Source organism: Lycium barbarum, chromosome 12, assembly GCF_019175385.1.
Source record: "Lycium barbarum isolate Lr01 chromosome 12, ASM1917538v2, whole genome shotgun sequence".
Lineage (NCBI taxonomy): Eukaryota > Viridiplantae > Streptophyta > Magnoliopsida > Solanales > Solanaceae > Lycium > Lycium barbarum.
This window is the reverse complement of record NC_083348.1, coordinates 97,283,098-97,302,956: the sequence shown is the minus strand read 5'-3', so window position 1 is coordinate 97,302,956 and position 19,859 is coordinate 97,283,098. Positions and strand designations below refer to the sequence as shown.

Here is a 19,859-nt window from a genome sequence, read left to right as displayed (position 1 = left end):
TTATTAATAACATATTATAGAAGCTCTAAATTTTACAATTTTCATCCCTTCAATCTAATTAAATCATAAAAAATTGTTTAGGATATCAAGATCTATTTTAAGTTTAGTTTTTAGGGGTTTCGTTTATGGGTAATAAATATAAAAATTTAAAGATCAAAGGTAATAGAAATACTTAAAAGTTTAGATATATGTTGCAAATGGTATTAAGTTTGAGAATTTTGCTTTGAGGAAAATGTCACATTGCTTTAGGATAGTTAACATGTGAACTATGCCTGGAATATATACATTAATTCAGTTATGTTAGGGCTTTTATTAGGGAAAAGAGTCAAAATTACCTCTCTACTTTCATAAACTGGCTATTTTTACCCTCCGCTATAAGTTGAGGTCAGATCTACCCCTTCCGTTACAAGTTGGAGCCAAATATATCCCTACCGTTAGCAAAATTTTAAAAATACCCTCATTTTTAACATATTCCCACATAAGCAATCCTAGTCATTGGAATTGGGTGACATGAACGCCACATGACATTTAACTTATTATATGTGATGCTTTTTTTTAAAAACAAATCTGGAAAAATAGCTTTTATTAAAGATCTGATTTTTTTTTATTTTATAAAACCCGCTTCTTAAATTTTTTTTATGGAAAATTGGATTTTTTAATTAAAAAATTTGGAAAATGATTTTTTTTTAAATCAGTTTTTTCAGTTTTTTTTTTAAATTAATCCAGATTTAAAAATATTTTTAGGACACTTTTTTAGAAAAAAAATACTTTACAGTTTTCCAGATTAAAAAAAATCATTTTTCAAAATTTTTGATTAAAAAATTCAATTTCAGAAAATATATTTTAAAAAAAACAGGTTTTATAAAATCAACACACGTTTTAGATTTTTAATAAACGCCATTTTTTTAGATTTGTTTTTAAAAAATCAAAATTTCAGATTGTTTTAAAAAAAATTGCCACCATATAGAATAAGTTAAATGTCACTAGACATCCAATTTCAATGACTAGGCTTGCTTATGTGGGAATATGTTAGAAATGATGAATATTTTTGAAAATTTGCTGATGATAAGGGTATATTTGGCCCCAATTTGTTACGGGAGGGTAGGAGCCCGTTTGGATGGGCTTATAAGTTGGTCAAACCAACTTATAAGCCCTTTTTAGCTTATTGTGGTGTTTGGGTATCAACTTAAAATGCCAAATTTAAGTCAGAAAGTTCTTAAAGTCACCCAAAAATGAAAAGTTGGAAATCCTAACTTTTTTTTTTGGATGGCTTAAAGCCAGTTTCGTTGACCATGGAAATTACTTTTATATCCCTTATATTTTATTTTAATTCCCAAAGTGCCCTCACAGCTAAAGCCCTAAAATTCACCCTCATTTTTTCACCAACAACGCAGCCTCCACATCTCTGTTCATCATCATCTACAACAACGCATCATCATCATCCACGATCTCTGTTCCTAAAAAAGCTTCATCTGATTACTCTGCTTGGATTGCTAAACAGATTTTCAATCTTGGTGACTATTTGAGTAAGTTTTTTTAGCACCCTTTTTGGTTTGTGTTAGTTCTTGATTGATGGGTCTCGTCAAATCTGTATGGAACTTCTATTATTTGATACTCTAATTAACTTTTCCTAATGTTGCTGAGTTTTTTAGCAGTTTTAGGGAGAGAGATAGCCGGATGATTTTTTATTTTTTTTGGATAAAGATTGCTCCTTTTTTGGATTATTATGATTGGTGGAGCTGAATCTGCTTCTGATTTTTTATTTTTATTTTGAAATCAAGATTACTCCTTTTTGGATTATTATGATTGGTGGAGTTGAATCTGCTTGTGCATTTTGAGGAGATAGACTTGTTAATAAAACTTATAATCTTGGCTATTAATAAAACTTGGAGCTACTAGACATCATCTAAATAGTGACCAATTATCAAGGTTTAGGAAAGACGTCAGAAGATTCAAGAGTCGGGCATCAACCTAGTTAGTTTTTTGTTCTGACATCCCCTGCGAAATGAAATTAGCACTCATCATTATCCTATGTTTTAAGCAATTGCTTTTAGACTTTCTTGTGATCAATGATGATTTAAAGGGAGAGACACTTATCATTTTTCAGTGGATAGAGGTGCAAGTGAGTGGTCCCTAGACTTAATTGTTAAGTTGACCATATTATGCCTCCATATCAGACTGAATGTCATATCCTCCAACTAAAGTAGAATAATTACCACTTAATATTGTAAGTGATATTGAATGTTATTTGTTCCCATTTTGATTCTATATGCCACTTTGCGGTTTATTTGCTCCCCTTTTTCAGTAACATATACCATAAGTGAACTAGTAATTTTCATTCCGCTATTATGGTTATAGCTGGTGAATTGACTCCTTGACAAATGACTCTTTATGCCTTAAATAATCAACATGATGATGACTATTCCAAGTAAAATGTCATTATGATCATGTTATATCCAATCTGTTATTGCAATGGATTACTTGAAGAGTTGCTGCCTATATTTTCATAATGCACCAGTAGACAGCAACTGTGTTTTGTTTCCGACATAGGAGAGCTTTTATGTAATTTTTTCTGATTGAGGCATTTAATAATGATAAACTAAATTCTGTTGGCACCATCATTTTGTGGTTTCCTTGTTGTGCAAGTTCCAATCTAATATACACTTTGCATGTTAGTGATGAAGGTATTGCTGCATTTCTTCCATCGTATGCAGGTTCAACTGGGGTGGTTCCAGAAATGAATGGACCAAAAAACTAATAGCTGGCAGATTTTAAGATGTCACCATCCGTTTTTCAGTCTTGTGTCAACCCACCATGCTGAGCACTTTAGATGTTGTAGTTGCTATTAGCTTAAGGTCTTTCAATTATGGTGATGTGTTTTATTTTTATTTCTGAGTTTGGAACTTGACTGCTGAAACTTATTGTTATCTTCTTTCTGAGGTGGACTTAAAATTATAAAACATGTCAGAATTTCGATATTACAAATGCACTTGTGCTGATCACTGTGTTTCCCTTGTCTCTTATTTAAATGATTCCTCATGTCAAAACTTGCTGGTTCCAGCCTCTTCTGAAGCTTCTGGCTGCTGCTGCTGCGGCTACGGCTTCCACTTCTTCTTTTGATGTTGCAGAGTTCATGAACGTTTATTTCTCCTTTCTTCAGATTGTTTACATTCAATCATGCCGGAAACTAGTAAAGCACGAAGTAATGCTAAGTGGGATGATGATGCCAACATTAAATTAATAGATTTGTGGTTATTGTTGTATCCTTAGACCTTATGGTTATTGTTGTTGTGTTGGCTTTAATGAATGTGGAAACTTTATGTATTGCTGTGGTTGTTTTTCTTTGATGGAATAGTAATTTGAGATTTGCAATGTGATTTTCCGAAGATAGATATGAGTGCATTGAAATGATGGAGTTTCTAAAAAATCTTGAAATTGGGTTGTTGTAAAAACTTTCATTCTTTACTAATTTGAGTCATTTCCATTTTCAGTTAAATGGAGAGTTGGGATATTAGCAATGTGGTATCTCCTCATTTAAGTGATTTGTTAGATGACGAAGATCAAGAACTAGAAGAGATTCGGAGAGAGCAAGATGAGGAGTGGATGGCTTTATGTCGTATAACAGTAAATACATTTTAATGTATTGTGAAAAATACTTATGCAAAGAACCTTGTCGTACATCAATGCGCTCTTGTGATCATTGATGGCACACATGTTAAAGCTAGATTACCGCAAGGTCAAGAGATACCATATATTGGACGTAAAGGTTATCCGACTCAGAATATTCTCGCCGTTGTTGATTTTAATATGTGTTTTACATTTGCATGGGCTGGATGGGAAGGAGCAGCTCACGATAGTCGTATATTTGCCGAGGCCCTTCGTAGAGAAGAGCTCAACTTTCCACATCCACGCGGAAACAAATATTATCTAATTGATGCAGGATATTCACACATGAAAGGATACATGGCTCCATACAAAGGAAATAATGTAAGATATCACCTAGCTGAATTTCGCCGCGGTGCAACTCGACAATTGCGAGAGCCAACAGGACGCATTGAGAAATTTAACTATTTACATTCTTCTTGTAGAAATGTAGTAGAGCGCACATTTGGCGTTTGGAAAGCAAGATGGTCTATTTTGAGAGACATGCCATACTATCACATTGACACACAAAGGGACATCGTGCTTGCTACTATGGCCATTCACAATTATATTAGAAAGAAATGCAATGTGGATGATGCATTCCAAACAGCCGAGAATGAGAGCTATATTCCATTGGTTGATTCTAATGATATTGGCACAACTTCAAGAGCTAACAATGTAGATGTCGAAGATGTAGGAGAACAAAATGATGTCTATTGGATGGGGTTTCGTGATATGATTGCTAGTCACATTTGTAATGCTTGATGCTTGTATTATATGAATATTTTTCACTTCTTGTATTTATAGTGGAGTGTTTTCGGTTGTATTAGCACTTTTATTTTGTGTCAAATTCTCCATCTTTGACACCCGTGCTTTATTAGATGCTAGTTATGTTGTGTATAGGCTTTAGTCAATAGTAGAGTAATATGGTTAAATAGTATGACAACCTTAGTCATTTGTTGAAAATTTTGCAGATTAATGATGGTTGCCAGTGGAGAAAATGTGGTCAGAAAATGGCAAAAGAAAATTCATATTCACGAGCTTATTGTTTTTGCACAGGGCTGCTGGAAGAATAAGAAAAAAGCACATGTCTGAAATTATTCAATTTCATCGTGGAAATTACCGTTTATTGGATAAATATATAGGAATTGGTCAGCAATTTCTGGGTTGTAATGAACACTTTGGTAACATTTATAACGTGTTAAATTCACTAATAGTTTTTTTTTTTAAAATCACACTGCTATAAATTTTTTAAAGACTATACACGAGAAGGACATTTTTATAAATGAACATTTTTTATAATTAGTTCTACAAAATTGCCTTCACAAGAATTTATAAATGAACATCTTTTAAATCAACTTATTATGGCGTTAACAGCTTTAAGGGCATTTCAGTCATTTTGACATAAAATAAGTGCTTAACAGCACTTATTTACCAAACACATCAATAACTTATTTTCAGCATAAGTATTTTTATCCAAACACTCAACTGCTTATTTATAAAAATAACTTTCAGCACTTAAAAGTTCTGAAAGCACTTCATACATAAACGTCACTTTTTTTAAGCCCATCCAAACGGGCTCTAGATGTGAAGGAGTTAAAGTAGCCAATTTATCGAAGTAAAGACGTATTTTTACCCTTTTCCCTTAAATAAGTAACATTATAGATAGGGGTAAAATGAGTACTATTGGCTTGTGTAATTTTCGCTCTTCAACGGCCAAATCTTGCATTGTTCGGTGAGTGCAACTTGCTACTTCTCTCCAGTAGAGATTGTCTGGTAAACCATCTTATTTCCGTATATTCGAAGAAAATTTCACTGTACGCTTTTAATTAGTTGCTGAAACCTTTAGTTGGATAGATCCCTATATATCATTGTCATCTATACGAGCACTGACAAGGAAAGGTTAGAATATGTTCATACTTATCCATCTTCTTTGCTTGCTAAGAATTTAGATGTCCTTGTTTCAGTCTTCACTGTTGCTACGAATCCTGCTTGCAAAAATAGAACTAATAAGAAATATGCGATAGTGTGTCCCCCCCCCCCCCCCCCCCCCCTTTTTTTTTTTTTTTTACAAGCTTTATTGTTTGAATTTTCATACGTTTCATTTTTGGACTGGAAGATAAGTGATGCGTATTGTTGACACAAGAACGACTTCCTTGCCATTTACTAAAGCATTAGTAAGAGCTTATTAATGTGAAAACAAGTCTTCTTTCTTCTTCTTTTTGTTGGTTGATTCTTCAGGAAAAAACTGGTTTTCAAAGTTGCTGTGTCACCTTGATTTGGTGACTGAAAATGCAAAATTTAAAACATTCTTATGGATCATTTGTCACGCGTTACCTGGCAGTTGGGGATTTTCGTAAGCTCACTTAACTACTACCAGTTGTAGTTACACATGCCCCTCCAACTACTTATGCAATTAGGTAATTACCAGGTCAGACAAGAATGAGTTTGCTTTAAGGGTCTAAAGTGAAAGAAAGAAAGCCTTACTTGGAGATATGAGGAAGTGCCCGTTAATGCCTTTTTATGTTAGTATTGGATGAATAGGTAGGGTTTTAGTACTCGACTTACAAGTGTCATAAGTTCTATCGGAAACAGCCCCTCTACCTCTCAAGTTAGGAGTAAGGTCTGTGTACACTCTACCCTCCCCAAACCCCACTTTGTGGGAATATACTAGGTATGTTGTTGTTGACTTACAAGTGTCCTAAGTTGGAGCCCTGTTCCTAATACTGGAGGTTGCTATTTGGGAAATCTTTGGAGTGTTAGGTCCTCTATGAAAATAATTTTACTGTTTTATTGTATGTATTTGTTTTCTTTCCATCCTTAGCAGGGGTTCTCATGGTCTTTTGAGCCTTCATTTCCTTATGTTCCCTACTATATTGTTCTTGTGGAAGTTTGTGCAATTAATATAAAGTGTATATTTCATTCATATTCTCTCTACTTCTCCTTGCGTGGCTACTCCTTCAAAGCATATTTTTAAACGGATCACTTCACGCCCCTTGTTGTAGTTCTTCGAATAATGTTCATTGTATCAGAACAGATTATTGCTCCTAAATCCACCCTTTCTCAAGTCCTTCATTAACTCTTTCTTCTTAGAAACACAATTTGCTCCTAAATCGGCAAAACATATACTAAGTGCTAAGTTAGTCTAGTGAACTCCCCTATTCTTCAGCCGCTCTATTGGTCAGTGATCTCTTTTTCTCTACTTCTCCTACATCAAGCAGGTTGTTGTTTCGTAACTGGAGGAATGCCAAAATTGGTATTTTTGCGTGAGGTTGGTTTCCACCTGTTCTTGACTCTTGTACGCCATAATCATTATATCATACTGCATGAGTAGTCCTGCTGAAGTGTCATATATCTAATTCTTAAGTGTTGAGTTGTTAACAGTGTAGCTTTTTAACATATTAATTTAACTTATTAAAAAAAAAACAGTGTAGGTTTTTTGTGGCCTAAATTGCACATACAAGGTAACACTACATTACCATTAGTAAGACGCACAGACTTCTTTAACCCAGTTGTTTATAAGGTGAATTTGGGCGTGCAATGTCTTGTAAGTTAAATAGACTTCATTCATCCAAAAGGGATTGCTCTAGTATATGAAATCCCCCAATCCCTAGTGTTGTAGTAGATTCCCTGTAATGGCTTTAGATTGCATTTCGCTTAATTGTGGATAGTGAGGTACAGTGATTAGTGAACATCAGATTTGTCAATGAGCACCCTTGGCTCAGGGGGATCAGTCCTGGTCCTCTGTGGAGGAAGAGGGAGATAATACTAGGGGGAATTTTGTTGGTGCAGTTTCAAAATCTCAACTTGCAGCTGCCCAAAGAACGAAGAAGAAGATGAAGGGACAGGCAGAGCCAAAGAATGAAGGAGAAGGAACAAAAGGGGTGAGTCTTGAAGAGCTGAAGAAGAAAATGGCTGATTTTGCCAAAGAAAGAGACCGGGATCAGTTCCATAGCCCAAGAAATCTCCTTTTAGCACTGGTGGGTGAAGTGGGAGAATTGTTTGAAATCTTTCAGTGGAAAGGTGAGGTGCCAAGAGGGCTACCAGATTGGGAAGAGAAAGAGAAGCAACATTTAGGTGAGGAGCTATCAGATGTATTGCTTTATCTTGTCAGGCTTTCAGATATATGTGGCATTGATCTTGGTAAAGCTGCACTGAGAAAACTGGAGATAAATGCCATTAACTACCCTGTTAGCCTTTGCAAAGGTTCATCCAAAAAGCTTACTCTTTGGAGCAAAAGTACAACAACAAGAAGCTCCACCAACATCAATATCGGCAATGACAGTGCAAATGGTGTGACTGATGATGAGCTGGAGAGGCAGAAGAGAGAAGAAGCTGAGCGGATGGAGATGCAGAAGAGAGAAGAAGCTGAGCGGATGGAGATGCAGAAGAGAGAAGAAGCTGAGCGGATGGAGATGCGGAAGAGAGTGGAAGCTGTGCGGATGGAGATGCGGAAGAGAGCAGATGGAGATTCGGAAGAGAGCAGAAGCTGAGCTGATGGAGATGCGGAAGAGAGCAGAAGCTGAGCGGATGGAGATGCGGAAGAGAGCAGAAGCTGAGCGGATGGAGATTCGGAAGAGAGCAGAAGCTGAGCGGATGGAGATGCGGAAGAGAGCAGAAGCTGAGCGGATGGAGATACGGAAGAGAGCAGAAGCTGAGCGGATGGAGAGGCGGAAGAGAGAAGAAGCTGAGCGGATGGAGAGGCGGAAGAGAGAAGAAGCTGAGCGGATGGAGAGGCGGAAGAGAGAAGAAGCTGAGTGGATGGAGAGGCAGAGATTGCAGAAAAGCAGAGACCACGAGTACTAAGATAGTTGGTGTTGGAAAATGGTAACTTGGTGAATCTCAGTGGTTGTTGAAGAAAAAAGAATAACTTAGTGGTTGTTTTGCATGAGCACCATTTAGGGTGGCATCCCTAATGCAATGTCCTCTAGGTATATCCGTGGGGTGTTCTTTTTCATTTTCTATGTGAGTTTGTCTTTTATATACTGATAGTTTAAACAATTCTTTTGCTATTAAGTTGCCTGATAAGGGAATTTGATGAAAATTTGGTGATTCGAAACTAAGTGCTTTAGTACAAATAGTGATGTTGTTTATCAAAAATAAAATAAAAATAGTGATGTTGTTACAGGTGCGTCTCAAGATGCACATGTTGGTATATTCTGGTCATTTTTAAGCTCCACGCTTGATTTGTTCCATAATGATTTTCTGATGAACACTTATCAAAGACTTCTTTTATGACTTCTCAAACTCTGGAAAATGTTTCTGCACTCCAAAAAAAAGAAAAGCTGTTAGTTGTCCTATTAGTGTTTCCATGTCGTGATTCCATAGAGGCGGAAGCTGAGATGGTGGATTATGTCTTAATTTTATTAAGGTGATCGAGAGAGTCTTAGTTGATATATGCAGGGAGATATCAGAAAAATGACTGTCTATTTTTTTTAGCTGATTGTATTCAGTTAAGATGGTAGATTTGTCTCTGTTGTTTTGATATGGTTCTCTATTTTTTGTTTAACGATGGTGGCATGCGGACAAATCTTTTGTACAATATGCACGGTTGCCAGGAAATCCGTCCACAAGGTTAGAGCAGATGAACGCACATTGAGTGTTGTAACCGGGATTCAAATTGGAGTCCCCAGGTTATTGCTCCTATACCTTAACCACTCAGTAACCTCCATGGTTCTATTTTAACGTTCGTCCTCTTACCTCCATCCATGTTTTAACTTCATAGATTTCTTTTCTTGTGATTTTTTAGTTTTTAGTTTCTGGAGAACAGTATCCTTAGCCCTTTTCCCGTAGGAATTGCATGTCCACACTCTGCAGGAGCAGCTCTTTACTGAACCTACCACGCTGGCATACTTCAATTAGGTGGGTATTTATTTTATTTGTTCGTTTGTTCCCTGATGTTTTGATGTTTTTATTTTGTTTCTTCTACTTCTATAATGGTAGAATATTCTGAAGTACCACGGTCATTGATCGTTGCTTTAGTTGGAAGGTGGAAGAGGATTGGAGTTAACCGATGGCTGAAGTAGCGAAAGAGGGATAGGACAGATCCGAAGGCAGCCGGCAGTGTTGTTTAAGAGCTATTTTTATTTGGAGCATGTAGAAAATTATGGTTTTGCACTTAAAAGAGCATAATTTACAATATACATTCTTGTGCAGGGGAAGTTGCATGTGTTTCTTGAGAGAATGGAGACTCTCTCCTTGTATAAGTGATGCGCATTATTTTTTCATGATTTTATTGCAAACTTCATCATCTCTTGCGGACAAAGGAAAGTCGCATCGAGCTTAAAGGAGGCCCCACCATGCAACTTCTGCTATCTTCATAGCTGGAGATTAAGTGACTCAGGACTTCTGAATGTGTTGACGACAGTCATCCTGTATATTATTGTGTATCTATGGTCTAAAGGTGTCTGAAGTAAGTGTTGAAATCTTTGTGCTGGATTTTATCTTATATGTATTCCAACTCAGCAAGAATCTGGACCGGACTATTCCAAAAATTATTGGTGCAGTAGTGGGCCTTGTTCATTCTCCTCTGTCTCCTAGTCACCACATGGGCGCTGCCTATCGAATCTTAGTTACAAGAAACCTTGCTTCTGATACTCGGCAAGTAAAAGATCAAAATGACGCTAAGATTACATTTGTTTAAACACTTGGTTGATCCTTTAACATAAACCGCCATGGGTAAGTTTTGTCCAAGAAAAAAAAAAATTACATAAATTTTCTAATTTGAAAGTTTTCAGTGCCATGCTAGATTGATCTCTATAATCTTTGTGCAAGTGTAACCGAGCGATTCACTAGCTGGAGTTTGTATTAGTGTACAGTAGAATTCTGTCTTTGAGTCATTCATTCCGAAGACTAAAACATCTCGTTTGACTTCTCCAATTAAATGCCATGAAAGGGAAAAGTCTTTCATTTGTCTGCAGGCTATTACTCTGGTTGTGTGTGTATACTTCTGAATAATTGAAAAAAATGATATTGAATGCCAAATATTTCTGAAATTTCTTCGTGAATGCATCAAGTCATGCATAAGACATCCCGATGTGGCATTTAAACTTTTCTTTCTGAAATATGTATGATGTTCCTTGTAAGTTGTAGACCTTGAATGTTAACCAAGGCTGACAGCATTAGTCTAGCTACGTTCTTATTTTGTTTTAAATGGGTAAAATAAATAACAGCAAATACTCATAGATATCATGTTACTTTGTGTATCTAATATCTGCAGGACAACCTTGTATTTGGAAACATCTAAAGCTATCTTCTGCAGAAAACTTAGTTCATCATTTTCTTTATGCTATCAATTATTTTGGTGTAGGTCTTGATCATTTTAGTCTACACTCGTGTTTTGGTCTCTGATGCTGCTTTACTCATTGAAGGCTGAAGAAGACAGTACAAGCTGCCAGAGATGCTACTCAATGCGCTCTCTCTCGCTTGCATGTGAATCCTGTGATAGGTTTTCTAAATCCAACCAAAAAAAGTTGCTGATAGAGATGTATCAGTCAAAGTAACTTAGTTATGCAGGGAAGATTTTAAACTTTATGATGTGAAATAACGTACCTGGAGGAGCCCATTGACGTCCTACACCAGCTATTATTATCTTTATTGCCACATCAATCGTTAGTCGACAAGGTCCAGTGGATAAGGTATTCCAATTGGGAGTATATGAAGCTAGGGAGTAGGGACCATTTCCGTAGTCAGGTATAGGGTCCAAATAATCCTACTAACTTAGTACGACTTCAGTACTTCCCTGTTCAGGTTGTAATACTTGTGCACTATCTTCAACCGGTGTATTTAGGTAATTAGGTTACTGCAGCAGGTGAAATCACACCTACTTTGGAGCACGTAGTCGGTGGAGCGAGGATTTGAAGTTTATGAGGTTGAATTTTAGTTTTTTTGAGTTATTGAGTTTTAAATTAATAATTTATACATATCCTGTTAATAGCATTGACAGTTTTTTGGTCTTTGTTAGCTCCATGTTACTAGTATAGCTTTAATGTAATGGAGACTAACATGTTTTTTGCTTCAAAAACCCTCTGGCTTTTGCTTCTGTATTATGGCACCTTCCTGCTGCCCTATATCAATGACAACATCTTACTTCATCAAAAAAAAAATTAATAATTTATACATATTGAATAAACTTTTGGACATGTATTTAATTTGAACCAAAATTAATGGGTTCTATCAAGCCTGACTCCTATACTCTAGCTCCGTACATGAGTGGATGATCACATATCTATGTGTTTGGGTGGAAAGTATTTGCAATATCCACTCTGAACTCACTAATTCAATTTACTAGTGGTGGCTCGTGGAAGAGGGATTTGAGTTTGAAACTTGGCACCGATTTTCAGCATGTCTTGCTTGAGTTCTTGACCACCACGTGAACTCAAACGAGAGACCTCAAGGCTATGATTCTCTGCAAAGAACCTCTACATATGATGTTCCGAGAACATTATTATGTAATTTAGTATAATAATTTAGTAAATTAAAATCCATTGTGGAGTTCAATCAAGAAACAATATATCAACTGGTTCAATATGTGCCTTGATTACTCCTACCTTTGTCAATTTTTTTTTTTCTCCCGCCTTCCATGTATTTGAGCATAGAGTGTGGCCTGTGGGGTTTAGCTGTGTGTGGTGGACAGCAAGGAGGAAATTCTCCTTCAATTAATTGCTACAGACAGTAAATTCTATAGAAATTCAAAATGGAAATTGAACACTATATTGGATGGTTTTGTGCAGACGTGGAAGGCCAAATAAAACGAGTACTGACTGACTGGACAAATTGATGAATGCCACGTTAACTCACATGCAGAGTCATGCATCTCTTAAAGCTAAAGAATTTTTTAAAATTTTTAAAAGCACCAAAAAAATTGATGAAAAAAAAGAAAAATCAGGTATTGACTACTCTGTGGACGAGGATAGTCCCCAACCCACATTGACTTGCTACTACAATATGTCTTTTGGCGCCATTATCTCATTTTTTTCCTTTAAAACTTCCCAGTGCCTACGTCCACACACTGAAACTAAATCCCTTTCCACTATAATTAACCCCCATACTTCACTTAATACCAGTAATACCACTCGTATGTCTGCTATTGGGGGCTCACATATGTTCTTTCTTCTGCTAACGTTAAGGCCTATAATGGGAATTGCACCAATTCCATGATTGATAGTGAGAGGTGATAATAATAATGCGATTATTACGGGCCAGATACTGTTGATTACATGCTCTTCCGAGGGAAGAAACTGAACTAACAGAAGCAAGGAAAAGAACATGTCTTTCTGTTTTTAGCTTCAGTAGAAAAAAACTTAAGGGAAGTAAATGGTTAAGACCCTTTAAAGTTGCGATCATGGTGGATGTTGATCTTGATTCAGATGGGATTGAACAACCCTCTGCTGTTAACAACATGTCCACTAAAAAGAAGGAGCTTCTTTCCTCCGCTATGAAGAGGACCTCTGAATGGTATGCTCTATCTTTGGTTCTTTAATTTATTTGGTGCTTTCTAAAAGTAGCCTCTTTTTATGTATTATTGAATTTATATTCTGTTTTTCAAGATACTCACTGGAAGAACTGATAAATGAGTTACCTATATAATAATCTTAACAGGATTTTCTCCCAAGAGGTTGAAAGTGATATAACTGTCAATGCAGGAGGAACTTCCTTTACACTACACAAGGTGCGTTGTCCTCTACATATGTTTTAAGAAGTTGCAACTAAACTCCGCAGACAATCAAAATTGTTGTTCATTTAGTTTAATTCCTAATTGGAGTGAAACTATCAGCCTTGGTCACACCTCGATTTGCTTTTTCTTTTTGATGATTGAATCAATAGGTTCAGTAATGAATTAATTGGGTTGAATGCAGTTCCCATTAGTTTCAAAGAGTGGATACATAAGGAAGTTGGTCTCAGAATTCAATGATGCTGATGTTTCTACGATCGAAATCCCTGATATACCTGGTGGAGCAGATGCATTTGAACTCGCAGCAAAGTTTTGTTATGGAATAAATTTCGAGATAAGCACCGAAAACATTGCCTTGCTGAGATGTGCGGCGGAATATCTTGAGATGACAGAAGAATATGCAGTTGGAAATTTGGTGGGAAGAACTGAGTCCTACTTAAATGAAGTAGCAATTAAGAGCCTCGCTGGTGCAGTTTCAATTTTGCATGCCTCCGAAAACCTTCTTCCAATTGCAGAGAAAGCAAAATTGGTGAGCCGATGCATAGACGCAATTGCATATATAGCCTGCAAGGATAACCAATTCTGCACATTGGGTAGAGCAGAAGCTGGTATCAACGGATTGAATTCCTCCAACCCGAAGCCTATAGTTGATTGGTGGGCTGAGGATTTAACTGTCCTTAGAATTGATTTTTTCCAAAGGGTTCTAATTGCAATGATGGGAAGGGGATTCAAGCAGTATGCACTTGGACCAATATTAATGCTCTATGCACAGAAGTCTCTTCGAGGTTTGGTGAGGTCTTGACCTATAAAATCTTGATGAGTTGGTTAAAATGAAATATTTATGCATATAGTAATTGTTTGTTTATTACAGGAAGTATTTGGAAAGGGAAGGAAAAAGATTGAACCGAAACAAGAACATGAAAAGAGGGTTGTTTTAGAAACCATCGTTAGCCTTCTGCCAAGGGAGAAAAATTCATTGTCGGTTAGCTTTCTGTCAATGCTGCTCCGAGCTGCAATATATCTAGAAACCACGATTGCTTGCAGGCTGGACTTGGAGAAGAGGATGGCGTTGCAGCTTGGACAGGCTGTATTAGATGATTTGTTAATTCCTTCATATTCCTTCACAGGGGACACATTGTTTGATGTTGAAACCGTGCAGCGAATTCTGATGAATTTCCTTGACTATGAAATGGAGGGAAATCGATTGGGAGATGAAGAGTATCATCACATATCTCCTTCATTAAGCGAGATGGAGCGGGTTGGGAAACTTATGGAAAATTACCTTGCTGAAATAGCCTCTGATCGTAATCTATCCGTTACAAAATTCATTAACCTTGCTGAAGTCATCCCAGAGCAAGCAAAGATCACTGAAGATGGGATGTATAGGGCCATTGACATTTATTTGAAGGTATGCGCGATGAAATTACATGATTAGTTCTAAGTTTATCTGTGCATATTTACGCATACAAGCAGCATTTCATCAATTTAGAATTTTAGGTCATGTTTAGTAATGGAAAAAAACATTTGGTCCTGAAAGATACATGGTAATTGTCATGCTAAATTACTCTCCAAATATCACGTGGCATTTATTCTGCCTGCAGAGGATCATCTCCACAATGTGGCAGCTTTGTTTTATCCTGTGTAATTTGCAGGCTTTGCTGTGCATACTGTTCAAACTTGAGGTCTTTCTCTATCATTTCAAACCTGAATGTTAACCAGGGAGAAATAACATCTTAAAGATCTTGGCATACCTGTACATATTGAGTTTTCTATGCGCTAACGGTGTAAAAACTAGTCTTTGCCTTATTAGCTCACTTATAAGGTAATTGCAGGTAAATCTCTTTAATAAGCAATAAATAGTAACCTGATTAAAATGACATGCTATAATATATAGATTACACTATAACTATTATGTAAAAGATTGTTGTTCTGTCAATACATGAAACTTATATCTATACATGTATTTCATATAGGGTATCTCATCCTAAATAAGAAGCTTATACATGTGCTCATCGATGTGCAACCTGTACCTCCCCTGTTCCTCTTTCTAAAAATGAAGGTGGACTCAATAGGTTTTCACTATAGAAGCTCCTAATCTTATTGCCACTGTGTTACGTAGTAATAAGATATATTCCATGCACCCCATTTGACTATCTTCACATATCATGTTGTCAGTACAACAATTATATTCTGGAAGAATGAGTTGAACTTGATCAGAAAGTATAAGCTTTTCAAAATGCAGAATAAAAAGCGTGGAACCTTTAATCCAAGCTAACATGATCTTCTTATTGCTGAATTGTGGGACCATCTTATGTAAAAGCTTGAACCGCTAGAGCAAGCTAACATGAGCACACTTTTAATTACTTAATTATACCTTCATCGCACATATCTGTTAAATTACTCTCCATCTTGTGTAATGTTTTTGGTATTGCACAATTTGAAGGCACATCCTGCTCTTAGCGACATGGAAAGAAAAAAGGTTTGCAGCGTTATGGACTGTCAAAAGCTATCTAGAGAAGCTTGTGCTCATGCTGCTCAAAATGATAGGCTCCCTGTTCAGACAGTTGTGCAAGTACTTTACTACGAGCAGCAACGCCTTCGCGAGGTCATGGATGGGACCCAGCTTGTAGCAACTGAACCTCCTGCTCTTGTTCCTTCCAAAGCGAATCATCAGTTATCTACTGACATCCGCCCTGTTTCAGAGGAGGTCTCGAGTCTAAAACGAGAAAATCAGGAGCTGAAATTTGAGCTGCTGAAAATGAAAATGAGGTTGAAAGAAATTGAAAAGCCTAATTCAAATTCAAACAAATCAGCTACTAGCAGCCCTTTGTCCATCACTCCTCCATCTGCTGATAAACCTCCTCTTCCAAGAAAATCTAATTTCATGAAAAAGCTCGGAAGGTTTATTCGAGCTGATGGACTGATCACACCAAGCAAAGCACGTAATAAACCGCCTAAAGATAGGCGTCATTCCATATCGTGATTTGAACTAAGGTATATTTGCATGCATTGCCTGAGTACGGTGCTGGATTCAAAATTTAGTTATTATTTTAATCATGCAAGTTGTTATCTGGTATAAGTATAAATTTGGTCGTGGAATGTTATTTAGATGGACGTGGAAGATTTCCGTATGTATATTATCTATGCAATATTTGTAATCTTGGTTTCTCTAATGTACCTTGAAGAAAGATTTGCAATCTTGAGATGAACAAGCAATAAAATACTAGTCTCACTGGAAAAGTAGTTCTGATCATCCGTGGCTATTAGGTACTTCAGCTTCTGCCATTGTCCAAGGGGCAAGAATCAAGAAACGTGAGCGTGATCAAAATCATGTTAGATTTGGTTTCATCGATTTGGAAAATGGGGAAAAAATGACTGACAAACAACAGTAGAATACTTTGATTATACTGAAGATTTTGGTAGAATTTGATTCGCTCCCTCTGTAAGGCTTTCAGGATCCAACATTGGTACGGACTTTGGATTAATTAATTAATTCAAATACTGAGTATTTTCGGCTGAACATACTAGTATTAGTATTAGTACTATTTTTTGTGTTTCAGTAGTTCCTCGAATTAACATAAGCTTTTGGATGAAGGCAAATTCAAGATTTTGTTTAGTGGGTTCAACATAGGTATATTATGATATTATTAGATGTAATCTTAAATTTATGTGCATATGTCGCTGCAAACTGCGGCCAATCTTCCTAATGGTGTGTTAGCCGGGTTTACCGCGTGTGAAACTCATCACTACCTTGTAAGTGTGTCTAATGATGTGTTTTAAGCTGTTGAAAGCTAGATCCACATCGGTGTTTTAGAAAAATGACAGTCATTGTCTGCATGAGTAAATCAATACCAACTAATGAACCGAATCTCAAACGAGCGGTTAAAGGGGAGTCACAGGAGGTTAAATTTCAATTATTCAAGCTGAAAGCAACGGGTGCAAGCAAATGAGCTCACAAAACTCGCCCTAAATCTGCTTGCACTTTTGAAGACTAAAAATGCATCGCAGAAAGTGACGGATCTAGTAGTGTGTTAGTTACGGGTTAATGGAACACAGTAACTTTTTCTCATGTATATATATTATTAAAATATTATAAATATTTAATTGTGAAATCATAATTATTATCGTACAGTATTAAGTTAAATTTAGTGTAGGAATCTATAACTTTAAATCCTAATCAATCCGTCTCTCTGACGGTGGAGCAGAGGATTGGGGCAGAACGTACGCGTGGGGACGGGCAATTAGAGTAAGATGTCAAATGATTAGTCCTTTCTCATCCTAATTCATGATGATCATAAAACAAACTAGTACAATGGAAAGTGTGTGCTTTCAAATAACAGATGCTTCGTTAACTTTTTAGATCAGAAAATATTCAGGAAAAAGATACTCATCCCAGTATATTATTGCATAGAGAAGCCTTTATTTATTTGGATTGAGAATCTCATGTTCATTTGGTGGCAGACAAAACTAGAGCAATACCTACTCAAACTGTTGGTAGGGGTAGTTTACGTGTGGTTGGTGGAAAACGACTTACAATAAATTAGAGAATTTTAAGAATCGTCTTATTCGCTTTTCTCTTTCTTTTTTTCCCATCCCATTTAAGTGGGAATTAACAAAGTCTGTTTAGATCAGATTCCTATCAGCTTCTTTAAATATATTATCACAAATCTAGCTAGCTCTACCCTTCTTATGTTTGTTAAATGACATCCAAGTTGGAGATTATGTCATAGATCAAGAGCTTTTATTAGTACACTGAACCTAAATAATTGATGATGAATATTTATCTTATTCTATAGATTTATTTATTTCTTGAAGCACTGGGTGCGAGATGCCTTTTGCTGTAGTTTTCTATTTAGATATAGAACCCCGTTCGAAAGTTAATGCTTGAAAATAGTTGATAAGTGGAGTTATCAAGTATTGAAAAACACTCTTAAATGTTAAATTCAATTTTACAAATGAACAGTTAAATATTTGAATAGAAATACTAGAACGGATAATGAGAAATCGGTGTATTAACAGTTTTTAAATCCTCTTAAAGTTTCTTTTAAAAATATATAAATTAAAAGTATTTTTGCATGGAAAAGAAATGGAATGAAAAGAGAGTTACAGATTTTATTTTAGAAAAAATATTTACGAATTATAAAAGTGGTTATAAGTTAATAATTATAAGTTAGGGCAATCAACTTATCATTAATTAATTTTGTCTAACATGCATTTATGGTATTTGGCAAACTCGAAATTAGCTGGCTTACCCAAACACAGCCATATCATACACAAGGATAAAGGGGAATTCTAAGGACATCATGAAACTGGCGATCAGTAGGAGCAAGTTAGATTCGGATACAAGAATATAAAGGTATTGAATGAAATAAAGGGAACAAACTGCAGAGCATGTTTAGCAATGCTGTCAAAAATTGCTTGTGTTAAAAGTCAAATAGGGGAAGTATTTTTGGGAAGTAACAGTTTGTGTTTGATCAATTCATTTGAGAAGTATTTTTTTTTCAATATTTCTTAAACAAATTATGTTTGGCCACACTTTTTAAAAGTACTTTTGATTTCAAATTATGAAAAAAGACAAGTACCAAATTTCATTTTACAATTAGGATTAGTTGAATAAAAAATAATTCAAAATATTTATTCCAAAAAAGAAGAGGAAGGATACATTAATTAAATGATGAGAAGAAACGTGGCAAAGATGGAAAAGGAAAATACAACGATAGAAACCAAAAAAGAACAAAGAGAAACGAGTTTATTTGTATTATAATTAAAAGATCACTACTAAAAAACTGCCAAAAATCGACGGACAAAAAATTATCGGACTGCATCGATTTGAAAAACCAACGCAGTGTGATGGTTTTTTGCATTTCTAATTTTTTTTAATTAGAAAACCGACGAACGACGTCGGTTTTTTTGGCAGAATTTTGAAACTATATTTCCGCCAATTTTTTTTTTTTTACAAAAATTGACGTCCCACGCCGGTTTTATTATTAATAATAATAATAATAATAATAATAATAATAATAATAATAATAATTAATATAAAACCAACGGACAATGTCGGTTTTAGTTTTAAAAATATTTTAAATAATTTACAATTCATTTTGTTTTTTTTTTAAAATTAATAAACGAATATTTTTTAAGGAAACTGACGGAACGGGTCGGTTTTTAATTTTTTTGGGTCAAATGTTGGTCAACTTTTTAAAAAAATCGACGGACAGGTTGTTTTTTTTTAAACAAAATACCCATACGAGTTTCACTCTTCATTTCTCCTTCTTCCCAAACAAAAAACCCCATTCCTCTAAACCCCTACCCGCTGCCCACCCCCTCCGCCCAGCCCCGCCGCCTGCGCAGCCCACCCCCACCTACCCCAAACCCGTTTTTAACTTAGTAAATTGAGGTTAGTTTCTTTTAAATTAGGGCTTTTAAAATTCTTTCAATTTTAGTTTTATTTTTAGATTTTAGGCCTAATGTTAGTCTATTTAGCTTTATTAAACGTCATTTGTAATGTTATTAATGTTGAATTTGTGAAAAAATGTATACTTTA

General features: G+C 35.8%; 3 protein-coding genes across 6 annotated transcripts; all 3 read left to right on the top strand.

Moving 5' to 3' along the window:
• Positions 1-1,191: 1,191 nt before the first annotated feature.
• Positions 1,192-4,624, top strand: LOC132622947 (uncharacterized). The gene is made up of 2 exons (XM_060337640.1): positions 1,192-1,526; positions 3,492-4,624. Exon 2 carries the CDS (start codon positions 3,808-3,810, stop codon positions 4,405-4,407), a length of 600 nt encoding a protein of 199 aa, XP_060193623.1. The 5' UTR covers positions 1,192-1,526; positions 3,492-3,807; the 3' UTR covers positions 4,408-4,624.
• A 654-nt stretch (positions 4,625-5,278) lies between these two features.
• LOC132622278 (uncharacterized) lies at positions 5,279-8,733 on the top strand. 4 transcript variants are annotated; one of them, XM_060336859.1, is made up of 2 exons: positions 5,279-5,418; positions 7,435-8,733. In XM_060336859.1, exon 2 carries the CDS (start codon positions 7,479-7,481, stop codon positions 8,133-8,135), a length of 657 nt encoding a protein of 218 aa, XP_060192842.1. In that variant the 5' UTR covers positions 5,279-5,418; positions 7,435-7,478; the 3' UTR covers positions 8,136-8,733. The 4 variants fall into 4 exon arrangements, with proteins under 4 accessions (XP_060192842.1, XP_060192845.1, XP_060192843.1 ...); XM_060336862.1 differs by having other exon boundaries at positions 5,359-5,377; XM_060336860.1 differs by having other exon boundaries at positions 5,406-5,544.
• Positions 8,734-12,644: 3,911 nt separating this feature from the next.
• Positions 12,645-16,555, top strand: LOC132622277 (BTB/POZ domain-containing protein SR1IP1). The gene is made up of 5 exons (XM_060336858.1): positions 12,645-13,098; positions 13,243-13,312; positions 13,500-14,105; positions 14,187-14,723; positions 15,759-16,555. Exons 1-5 carry the CDS (start codon positions 12,986-12,988, stop codon positions 16,296-16,298), a joined length of 1,866 nt encoding a protein of 621 aa, XP_060192841.1. The 5' UTR covers positions 12,645-12,985; the 3' UTR covers positions 16,299-16,555.
• The last annotated feature ends 3,304 nt before the right edge of the window (positions 16,556-19,859 follow it).